This window comes from Schistocerca piceifrons, chromosome 5 (genome assembly GCF_021461385.2).
Source record: "Schistocerca piceifrons isolate TAMUIC-IGC-003096 chromosome 5, iqSchPice1.1, whole genome shotgun sequence".
NCBI lineage: Eukaryota > Metazoa > Arthropoda > Insecta > Orthoptera > Acrididae > Schistocerca > Schistocerca piceifrons.
Window position 1 is genome coordinate 504,870,844 of NC_060142.1, and position 12,553 is coordinate 504,883,396.

Consider the following 12,553-nt stretch of genomic DNA (forward strand, 5'->3'; position numbering starts at 1 on the left):
ATGAAGTCCCATGCTCTGTGACACAGCATAGGGGAACGATGTGGGAGACCCGCAACGCCATACTAGGCAAAGTCCTAGTGAGCTGTTTTGCCGTTGCCTTCCTCTGACCTTAATGGGGATGAATGATGATGATGATGAAGACGACACAACAATTATTAATTTTGAAAATAAAAAATGGAATCAAATCCTCAACAATAAGAAATGTAAATATAATTAAAGATAATAGCAACAGGGAGAAAGTAAAATACGAAGTAGAAAAGTGAATGGTTCAGTTGGTGGTGGGACTTTAAAAATATGGAAAAAAATGTATTTTATGAATAGCTTTTGCTTTAAATGTAAGCAGCAATGCGAAGGTATTCTATTTTAAGTAATTTGACCATTTGTTTTAATTATTTAATGCCATCTCATTTGTTACTATCCTCTTTGCCCTGTTACTTTATAATTCTAGTTATCTTGTTGCAAAACAATACATATAAGGCATATATAACATAAAATGGATTTTCAATAATTTGAAAAATATGTATGAGCTGTAATTACAAAAACTGCATTTACTTAGTCTGTACTGTCTCTTTTCTTGTACGTGTTACATAATCTTTCCAAAAAAAATCCTGAAAGCTAAATTTTTATTTAAAAGCTATCATCTGAAAATGTCTGTGTGAAAAGACCACTACAGGTGCATAAAACTAATGAATCAGTAGGTCTAATCAGTATTGTTATGTTATATTGTCTCCATGCATGTGAGTGTTTTATTGGCACATTTTTGTGTGCCTTGAGTAAGTTTGTAGTTTTCATATCTGACTGTTTCCTTATAACCATATGAAATATATAGCATATTTCTATAACTAAGATTTTTCTGAAGAGACTTTTTTCTTGATTTAGAAGTGAATACCAGTAGGTTGCATTTTACCATAAAGCTGCATTTTTTTCCTTTTATAACTACATTGAAAGGTATAAATATTAACCGAATAAATTAGAAATCATTGTTTTCAATTATAATTTTAGGATGAACCGTCAAGGCAGTGTATATGACCTGGAAGTAGACCTCAGTTTGAAAATGGCTAATTATGAAGCTACAGTACGGCAGTTAGACACATACTATGGAATAGGTAAATTTGGAATTTTGTCTTTGTTTTAGTGTGCAGTTATTATCTTCTTCTTCTTCTTTCTAAGTTAGCCATGCTGTTTACTTGTGTCTACCAAATACACTGGTGTTGCATTGTACACTTTTCGTGTCCTTTCAGTTAATTACATATTATTATCTTTTATTTATGTATTTCATCTTCTGTAGATATCAGATTGTGAGCACATCACAGGAGATGTGGAATGAGTCAGACACAAAGACAGTTATTTAAAAAATCATGATTTACATCATTGATCTTTGTTTTGTAAAGAATTGAAAAACACTAGATAAATTATGTGTAGGGTAAGGCTTCTTTAAATATGTACTATAACATATAGCAGTACTGCAATTTATGTTATAATTTGGAAAAAAGCAAAAATACATATCCATAAGGAGTACCTGAAGAATCATGTACAGAAGATTTTACAAGATAAGTGTAGTTAATCACAAAATTAAAGGTATTTCACATTTGTAAAAGGCAACGATCTGATAAGAAATGAAATAAATAATGTATTACAGATGAATAAATTATCATAGGCAATTATTTAGTTCCTTCCAAATACAAGTCATTTTTTATGCATCAAACTCTTCTAATGACTATAAAGTAAATGGACAGATAAAAAAATTTACTCACCAAGTGGTGGCAAGGGAACACAAACACAAAAGGATTTAACTTTTACAAACTTTCAGAGCCAGTGACTCTTCCTTCTGGCAGAAGAATTGAAGGGGGAGGAAGAGGGATGAAGAAAAAGGACTGGAGAGGTTTAGGAAAAGGGGTACAATTTAGAAAAGTCACACAGAATCCCAGGTCAGGTGAGACTTAATGAACGGGATGAGAAGGAAAGGCTGATCATTGGGGACTGCATCGGACGAGATCTTGTATTCACAGGACAAGTGCCTGTAACTGAAAAAATGTCATGATGATCTCTCTATTGGCAAAAGATTTTGGAATAGTGTCCCATTTGAACCTGCAGCAGGGACCTGCCTAGGGAGAGGTGACCATGAGAAAAAAATTGAATAACCAACAAAAGGACAACATTCTGTGAGTTGGAGCATGGGATGTCAGAAGTTTGAATGTGATAAGAAAGCTAGAAAACCTGAAAATGGCAATGCAAATTCTCATTCTAGATATAGTGGGTATCCATGAACTGGTAAGACAGCTGATTTGCTTAGTTGTCTTAGTTGGGTGTGTCACTGATGTTCCTTGCATCTTTCTTTGACTGTTCTGGTAGTCTTCCCCATGGAAGACATGCCACATTAGCATGGGATGTGATACAGACATGGCTTTTAGAGACCTAGATCATGTTTAAAATTACAAAGCATACTTTTTATCTTAGTTGAAGGAGAAAAACACACTGTATGCCATGTTTCCACAGGAGTCTACCAATCTTTCCAGTTATTGGACCAGCATAAGCTAAAACTCAGTTACCTACCTTATTCTGGCTTATTATCTGGAAAGATCAGTACGACACCTATGGGAACATGGCATCCAGTGTATTTTGCCCTTCCCCAAATACAATCGTGAAATGCTATAGCTGAGACCAGTATTGTGGTGCAAATGGTAACTTTCTGTGACAGCATAATTAAGGAGTCTATTGAAATAAAGATGTCAGAAAACCCAATAAAGAGGGACAGAGGTTTCAATTTAAATAATGCTTGGGGCCCAGCACTTAATTTATTAAAATCTTGCAGACTGTCATATCTACCAGAGTTGGAAAACACTGAGAGAATGTGATTGCCACAAAATATGGGTTCAAGCTTTGAATAGCAAAGAGCATGAAAAGGCATATTGGGTGTTGGGAATCAAACTTGGCTATTAATAGCAGTGCGACACTGACAAAAGTTCACAGTCAGGTTAAAGTCCAGGCAGATAGTACAATAACAGCAAAACTTGCAGTGCCTGAAGAATATGGCTGGGGCGGCCGTCGTAATATTGTGCATAAAGTGGGAACAACAATTTTGCGGAACACCTGGAATCACACCATGAAATAAATCTTTTTTCTTTTGTGCTATGCTATTTACATAGTCTTATAAATGAGATGCTTTTTCTGTATTAACTACACAGAATTTCTCACTGTACTGTAGTATGATCTCTTAACATCAGTAGCTATTCCTCCTGGTGATGTGTGGATCAAAATATAAAGTTCACTGAAGGACAAATGTTAGAGATTATATTGGATTCACTGTTAATTTTTAATTTTTTTTCTTTGTTTAGTGAAACGTCAGCTTCTTCGATACCAGAGTCCAATTACTGGCCTCTTTCCTGTGTTGTCAACTGATGAGAAGGTTGGGAGTGTTAGGGACAGCATATATTGTGCTGCTGCTATCTGGAGTCTTTATCAATCATACAGGTATTTTGATTCTCTTACACAAAAGTACGAATTGAAGTTTTAGATTGCTCTTTTTTATTGCATGTATGAGGTTTCCAGGCTCATGGTGTTTTATCTGTGAACTCTTTGTGCAAATCGATAATACCACTCATTGTAAAATATTATAACTGTTGTGATACACTCTGTGTTGTACAAAATTGTTAAGGCTTTCCTGCCCTCTTGTTGACAGTTGGTATCTGTCTCAGGTTCTTCAGCTGACATTTGTTTGCTGATTTTTCTGATATTTTGACAGCACGAGTGGTTATTTTTGTCAGAGGTTCACCCACCATTGCTGGTTGTGGATTGGAGTCAAGCTCGCAGTCACAGATATATGTACCTAGTGCACCAGTGTCCAGGGACTTTTCCGTGGTCATTACTGCTATGGTTCTCCCCTTGTCACCCACAATGGTCATTTGTTGCAGCACTGGAATCCAGGATCTGTTCATCTTGAGGCTGTCTTATTTCTTGTTGAAGCTATTATAATGTTTATGTGGTTCCACAGTTTCACTGAACAAGCAGGTGTGATAGCTCTCCTCTACAGCAAGAACTTACACATTGGCAAATTTTACTATGTGGTCGGTCTCACACAGTGCACACTCTGCCATGGGTGATTTCTCCACTTGTCCCAACCTGCAGAGCTTCTCATGTTCAATGATCGATTGATCATCCAGTCAATCCAACATAACTTTTCCACATTTAGATTGTATGTAGTATATTCCTGGCATTGCATGTGTCTCCCTCTGCCAATCTAAAACACTCTTTGATCATGTTTGTTGGCTTATAAATATCTTTACACCTTGTTTGCACAATATATGGCCATTTCTGTCTGTCTGTCTAGGAATGTATGGCACAGAGTCCATACCCAACACTTCTTTTTCTGAAGTGTCACTTCGCTAAGTGTTTAATTCTGTGACACTTCCTATGTAACTGGTAGAGTACCCCGCACCTCAGAACCCTTTCTAGGTGTTGCATCTGGCATCTGAAGTGCTGTGGCTCACATACTTGTCTTCCTTGCAGTACAAACATATTAATCATATCTCTTTTCTTGCACAGGTTTCTATCTGTGTGTGTCTGTTTTAGATACATGCTGTGTCCCAGGTTTCACCATCCCTCCTGACCATCACATCTAGAAACATCTACATCTACATCTACATTTATACTCTGCAAGCCACCCAACGGTGTGTGGCGGAGGGCACTTTACGTGCCACGGTCATTACCTCCCTTTTCTGTTCCAGTCGCGTATGGTTCGCGGGAAGAACGGCTGTCTGAAAGCCTCCGTACGCGCTCGAATCTCTCTAATTTTATATTCGTGATCTCCTCGGGAGGTATAAGTAGGGGGAAGCAATATATTCGATACCTCATCCAGAAACGCACCCTCTCGAAACCTGGCGAGCAAGCTACACCGCGGTGCAGAGCGCCTCTCTTGCAGAGTCTGCCACTTGAGTTTGCTAAACATCTCCGTAACACTATCACGGTTACCAAATAATCCTGTGACGAAACGTGCCACTCTGCCTTGTATCTTCTCTATCTCCTCCGTCTGGTACGGATCCCACACTGACGAGCAATACTCAAGTATAGGTGAAACGAGTGTTTTGTAAGCCACCTCCTTTGTTGATGGACTACATTTTCTAAGGACTCTCCCAATGAATCTCAACCTGGCACTCGCCTTACCAACAATTAATTTTATACGATCATTCCACTTCACATCGTTCCGCACGCATACTCCCAGATATTTTACAGAAGTAACTGCTACCAGTGTTTGTTCCGCTATCATATAATCATACAATAAAGGCTCCTTCTTTCTATGTATTCACAATACATTACATTTGTCTATGTTAAGGGTCAGTTGCCACTCCCTGCACCAAGTGCCTATCCGCTGCAGATCTTCCTGCATTTCGCTACAATTATCTAATGCTGCAACTTCTCTGTATACTACAGCATCATCCGCGAAAAGCTGCATGGAACTTCCGACACTGTCTACTAGGTCATTTATATATATTGTGAAAAGCAATGGTCCCATAACACGCCCCTGTGGCATGCCAGAGGTTATTTTAACATCTGTTCCTCACCACAGGTCGACACAATGAAGGTACCATCAACATATCTGTACCACACCTTAGGTTTACAGGGTGCCAAGTCCAGCACCTGTGCTTTGAAATGTTCCGTGTAGAAGTTGGCCACTGCTGGACTAAGTGGACTACCAATGGTGATGCCTTCCTGCTGTTCGTAGACGTTACCATTCCACTTGAAATAGCTCATGGTGAGACATACACGAAATTTGGTAATGTAATGTGGGGAAAATGGAACTGATATACCGTAGAGAATCATTGAGTGGCACTTTGGTAAACAAAGAAACAACATCAAAGCTGACCAGGATGTCATTTGGTCCAAGTTTTAGTTTCTTCAGCTTCTCAGTGAAATGTCATGAGTCCTTTCCCACTTGCAGCTGGAGCAGAGAGGCCAAGTATTTCACCAATTTGTATATATGTGAGCCAGGAGCACTAGCAGTTGGTCTTAATGTAACATTATTCTTATGGATTTGTGGTAATCCATACAGTCGAGGTGGTAGGGCTTCTATATTACACATTTTGAACCACAGGCAGTGGACTTGGCACCTTGTAAACCAAAGATATAGTACAGATACTTCTATGATACCTGCATTGTGTGGAACCATGGTGAGGAATAGCTCGGTGACTTCTTAAGACACCTGAACGGTCTCCTTGCAAACAAAAAACTCATCATGGAGGAAGAAAAGGACCAACAGCTACCCTTTCCAGATGTGTTGGTCATAAGGGATTGTGAAAACCTGGAACACAGCATGTGCCCGACACCGACACACACGGATCGATACCTGCACAAACTGTCAAACTGCCACCTGGGCCAGAAAAGAGTCATCATTAATACACACGTAATGCAAGCAATGGGTACTCCACCAGTTAAATAAGATTACTTTTGAATGCATTATGGGAACAGTAGTGATCAATAAAATTGTAAATAATTACTATTAAAAACAGTCTTGATCACAATTTATTTTATAAGGTGACCGGTTTCGACCACTGCTGTGGTCATCTTCAGACCATTGAGTGGAAACCCCTTTCTGTTGGAGAATCACAAAAAAAAAAATAATTACTATTAAAAACAGTCTTGATCACAATTTATTTTATAAGGTGACCGGTTTCGACCACTGCTGTGGTCATCTTCAGACCATTGAGTGGAAACCCCTTTCTGTTGGAGAATTCTCCAACAGAAAGGGGTTTCCACTCAATGGTCTGAAGATGACCACAGCAGTGGTCGAAACCGGTCACCTTATAAAATAAATTGTGATCAAGACTGTTTTTAATAGTAATTAGTTAAATAAGAAATGTTGTAAAATTTAACACATGGCAAAGTGACATGTTGGAATACAGAAATGTCAGGTACGGTCTTTCTGCCACACATTCCCAGAGTGTCTGACAGAATCAGCCACATCTTGTGCCAACATGCCTTAAAGATTGTTTATAAATTGACAAAGAAGATCAAAGAGAGTCTCAGATCAGCAAAGCAGAAAAGAGACACACTGCAATGTAAGGAATATACCAAATATCATGTACATGAGGAAAAATCTGTTAGAATGACTGGACAATCAATCAACATCAGGATCACTGAACAAAAGCGGCATTGCAGGTTGGGGCAGGTGGAGGAATTGGCCATGGTGGAGTGTGCACTGTATGAGATGGACCACATAGTAAAATTCCCGGACATGGAAGTGATTACTGTAGAAAAGAACTATCAAACTCAGATGTTCAAAGCTACTATAGAAATACACAAACATGACAATAGCTTCCATAAGAAAGAGAAAGCCTCAAGGCGAATGGATCCTGGACTCCTGTGCTGCAGCAAACAACCATTGCAAGTAGCAAGGGGAGAACCACAGTGGTAATGACCATGGAAAAGCCTTTGGAAATTGGCGTACCAGGTACATATATAATCTGTGGTGTGAGCTCAGCTCTAGTCTGCCATCAGTATTCGTGCTGAAAAAAATGTCAGAAAAATCTTCAAACAAATGTTGGCTGGAGAACCTGAGACAGAAGCCAACAGGCAGTTTGTGACACTCTGTATGTAGTATCATGTTTTTATCCATCCTGTAAGAGGAGTCATCATGTACCACAGTTTGTCATTATGTCATACCCCTTTGGCATTGAGTTTCATTGCATACATATATTTAAGGTGACATATTTTAAAACTTTGGAATCAAGCTGCAAAATTCTTAATACTGTACTCTGATTAAAACTGTTCATTATATGGCTATAGTGTTGCCACATTGGCTGTCAGCTGTGACTTGATTGAAGCTTAGATGACAGGGAGAGGGCTGTCAACATTGACAAATGTGTTTTGCCTACTGCAGCTGTCAACTGTCAAATGAGCTGTTAATAGTTCCCATGCATGCACATTACACTAGTAAGAAACTGCAGGTGAACTGGTGCTTTGTTGTGCCAAGGAAAGAAGTATCAGTTAACAAGTAATTTTAATGACACTATAACTTATAAATTTCTCACTTGTATTTTGACTGCATGAGTAATAAATCCTGAATTTTATCTACATCTGCTTTTACAACCACATAGATCATTGTACAGAGCATCATGGAGGGTACTTTGTACTGTTGTTTGTAATTTTCTTTCCTGTTCCTCACACACATTGAATGAGTGACAAATAAGTGTCTTTTTACATCATAATATCTCTTATTTTCTCCTTTTACATGACTAATGTTGTATGAGGTAGAATTGTTCTGTAGTCTGTCACAAATTGTGAGTCTCTAAAGTTTATCAATAGCAATTTGTGAAAAGATCATCTTCTCCCCTTCAGTGATCCCCATCGAAACTCATGAAACATTTCCATAAGTGTCTTATACTGGTTGACTCAGATGCTGGTAACAAATCCAGCTGCACATTTCTGAGTTTCATCAATGTCTTCCTTAAACCAGACATGAGGAGGGTCCCAAACAGTCAGCAAGTACTTAAGAATGGTGTGCACAAATCTTCTGAACATGCAACTCTTTACAGATGTACAACAGATTCCCAGAGCACTCCCAATAAACTGTAAATGCGGCCCACCATCTTGTCCCCACCACATCCCCTCCTGTAGACAGCACTACAGCATCTTCCCCCACCCCTACTCTGCTATCCTTCCCCCTCCCCACTTCAACTGAGATTCGAGCCTCAGTGGCCGGAGATGACAGTGGCCATATGTGGGTTAGTTGTGCGAGTATGAGTGTGTGTGTATGTTTCTCTAAATCTGATGAAGGTGATAACTTTCACACTATTAAAAAGATGGCAAGAGCAACAATCCCACTGAACAAGAGTAAGCTAACTGAGAAGATCAGCAGCTGAAGTTATTGTTTGAATGATGGGCATGCAGTTTAGTAAAGGAATACCTAGATCATGACTACAGCTTGTCTTTTCTGTTGATTTGTACATTCATTCATCTTACACCATATATCCTGTGTAGATGGGGAAACTTCAAAAATGTGGAACAAGTCAGGGTGTACATTAACAAAAGATAGAACAGTTCATAGAAACCTAATCTGTAACCTGTATAGTAATAAACACTCTCTGCCGTGCTTAATGCTATTTGTGTTTATGTCAGCTAAATTTTTAGGTAGTAAATTAGAGAAAAAGTTGATACTTTGAAAAAAGCTGCTGCTTCCTGTAGTGCAACTGTGGAAGCAACTACTTTTTTTGCCAGGAGTTTGCCCTTCTGAATACACAGTCATGACAGTACATCTCTCTTATTGCCCAACCACCATAATGACAGGGCTTAACTTCACCATATTCCCTATTTGGATTATTCAGGCATTATTGGCCATGGAATGAACTGCTATGCCCACAGTAGTTTTTCTAGTTTTTGAAATAGTTGTGTTCAATAATTGAAGGGGTCGGAGAGATATAGTCATAAGCCACATCGAACTAGTTTTGAGATACAGCGAGTTTAAAGTTCCACGGAGGTCTGAAAATGTTTAATAGAAAATAGAAACTTTATTTCTACTGCAAACACTTGCTTAATACTTGCAAAGCATGTTGTTAAATAGTCAACTGTCTGCATGCTATAAAATATTAATTTTAGAATGATTCTAATTAAGATGTAGTCAATGGTGGCTTATGACTATATCTCCCAAAAAATTGTTTAAAACATAAAGTATGAATTTGTAAGGATTTATTTTAACTACTCTTACACAGCAAGCAGAATATATAATTTTTACACATTAATATATACATATCAGGTATCTGAGATGTATAAATTACTTTTTCATTGATACAGTTACATCAAGGAAGTTCCTCTACCTCATCATTGTACATGTTATTTCCAGTACATGACCAAAAGAAATCTTGATTTGCTGCAGGTATGTATGGCATAAGAGACAGTACATCATCAGTTTTTTTCTGGTTAATTGGTAGTGGCTTTCTGTACTTTATTCGCAGCTGATATGGATTTGGTTCGACTAGCCTTCCTTTCTTTTTGACACGAATATCCACTGACGTGAAAGCTCCTATGTCTGAATAAGAGTGCTTTACACTTAGCTTGAAGGGATCTGCAGACTCAAACTTAAATTGAGTAGCTTCACTGAAATGGAGGGGATCTCCAGACGTGGATTCTGTACGTTTTGAGATCAATGTCTTCAGGCTTTCCAAACTTCTGAAGTCTTCTCTTTCCATTTTAGTTACAATGAAATGTTTCAGACTCGCAGATTTTATTACTTCTGCCCATTCATCTGGAGTGTACACTATTGGACGTTTGTTTCTTGCATACTGTTCAATGCGACCAAAATCACGACCGCAAGGTAACATGGTGTGACCTACCACAGGGAAGTAATGCTGGACAGAATCAAATCTTTTGGTAGCAACAAGGGACCTTTCCAAAGCAATAATAGTCCAGTTCTTTGCCTGACCCTTGCAGTTGTCTGTGATTATGTGGAGATGTTTTGTCTGATGATTTGTTATCTCCAAGTACTTCAATAAGCAGCTCCCAACCTCATCTGAACCCCGTCCTCCATCTTTCTTGCTCCACAGAAACATATAACCCTTATTTTATCCACAGTCATGGATACCATAGTTGTATGTCCATATTTTCCTCTTGTAAAATGCTGGACCAACTGTTAGTTTAGGTGTGGGGAATGTTTGCTGCATATCCATTGCTATCACATGATGCTCTTTTGAATTTTCTTTAGCCAGAGCAGTTAAAGACGCAATCATTTTTTGTCCTCTGTCAGCCTTTTTGAGGTGCAGTTCATATTGTTGTTTCTTTTCTTTGACTTCTTCTGCACATAATTCTGGGTTATTTGTTGCAATTAGAAATCCATCACATTTTGAACAGGTGTCACTTTTTGGTAGTTTGAAGCCTATGTTAAATTCAGATACAAAAATTTCTCTGAATTTACTTTCAGATACTGCAGGAACCTGCTTTCCCTTGCAGTATTCTGAGTATTTATCTCGAAATAAGGAAGCAGTTGTGAGATCACAATCTAAATACACTCTATTGGGGTTCTGTTGCCTACTGTAATGACTGTTATATTTCGGTATGGCGTTGAGAAATTCTCTAACACTTTGTACAGCTTCGTCTTGAAATTTATGTGGGTAGTTTCCATGTTTTCCTGAAAGAAAAAAAAAGGTTGAGCTTATATCCTCTGACTAATAGAAATATTTGTATAGTACTCAGTTTGAGTACATCCCTAACTTATAGCACAGAGTAACATACAAACCTCTTCCATCTTCTTTTGCCACTGCAAATCCCTGCTTCATTTGATGTTGCAAATTCCTCACTCTTCGTGCATGTATCTGTAAGCCATGAACCCTTAGGAAAGCTTCCTTGCAGATCATTACTTGTATTCCGCATACCCTCACATTATAAGAAAATGTAACATCCCTGGGTGATATTTTCTTGGAAGTCTTTTTTGGATAGCTTTGAAAGAAATTATGACAAATGTAACAAAATGAAATAAATATACAAAATATTAAACCATTTTTATTTAAATAGTGAACAAACCTCTGCTTTTTCGGTTCCATTTTCATACAGCTCATCAGGTAAGTATTCTGGGCATTAAAGTTTCCTATGTCCCCAAATGAAAGAAAAATGTTTTCTTCCTCTCCAAGCAGTTTTGTGAAGCATTTATTTAAACAGGTACAGGGACTTCCTATAGTAGCAGCCTGAACAGTCTTGTGGGTTTTTAAAGACTTATGCTGCTGACCAGCATTTCGTCGACATTTTGCTTTATTTTTCTTCCACTGATCAATATTTTGCTTTCTTTTCCATGAAGGCTTTGGTTTTTCGGGTGATTCTTCATTTATTCTACTTATTTCAAGCTATAATATGAAGAGCAAAATAGTCTAAGAATTTCCGTGAGATATAGTCATAAGCCACACAAAACATAAAATTTCGCTAAAACCACATTAATGAGAAAATATTTTTTACACATCTTTTACCTTTGAAACTACATTATTGCACCATTAAGTAGTAATATAAATGTGCCCATCAAGTTTCATCATTAACACACAGGATGGCTGTCAAATGCATTGGCAATGTTGAGAGAAACAAAGTCACAAGCCACAGGAAATTAATCACCAGAAATAAACCATTTTATATACTTACCGAAACATCATCTGAGCTGGAACTGCTGGTCGATGGATGCCAAGATTCATGACTGTCAGGATCCAAAGGGTCAGGCTCTTCACTTCCACTACTGTCTGTGTCAAATATGCGTTGAAGACCCGAAGACGCTTCAGACGTCCCTGACCCACCTGCCATTTTGCCGTGGCTTGTGACTATGTATCTTCTGAAACTACCACCAGATGGCACAGCATAGAACTGCACTCCATCATAGCCTGCCATCTGTTGCAGTAACATGGAACTTTTTCAACACATTGTGAAGAAGACATTGTTAAGAATGCCGCAACATGAAAAACTCAATTTCGTGAAAGTTGTGGCTTATGACTATATCTCTCTGAGCCCTTCAATTCATTGGCACCAATAGTCAGCATTGTAAAAGACTTTAGGTGTCATCAACCACAGTTACCAGCATATGTTAGCAAATGGA

At 38.3% G+C, this 12,553-nt stretch overlaps 1 protein-coding gene across 1 annotated transcript in view; it reads left to right on the plus strand.

The window, feature by feature from the left end:
- The window catches only part of LOC124797849 (probable phosphorylase b kinase regulatory subunit beta), a 195,084-nt gene that overhangs the window by 20,835 nt on the left and 161,696 nt on the right, over positions 1-12,553 (plus strand). Inside the window, 2 exon segments of the mRNA XM_047260909.1 lie at positions 1,003-1,106; positions 3,336-3,471. Coding sequence (XP_047116865.1) covers positions 1,003-1,106; positions 3,336-3,471 — 240 coding nt within the window.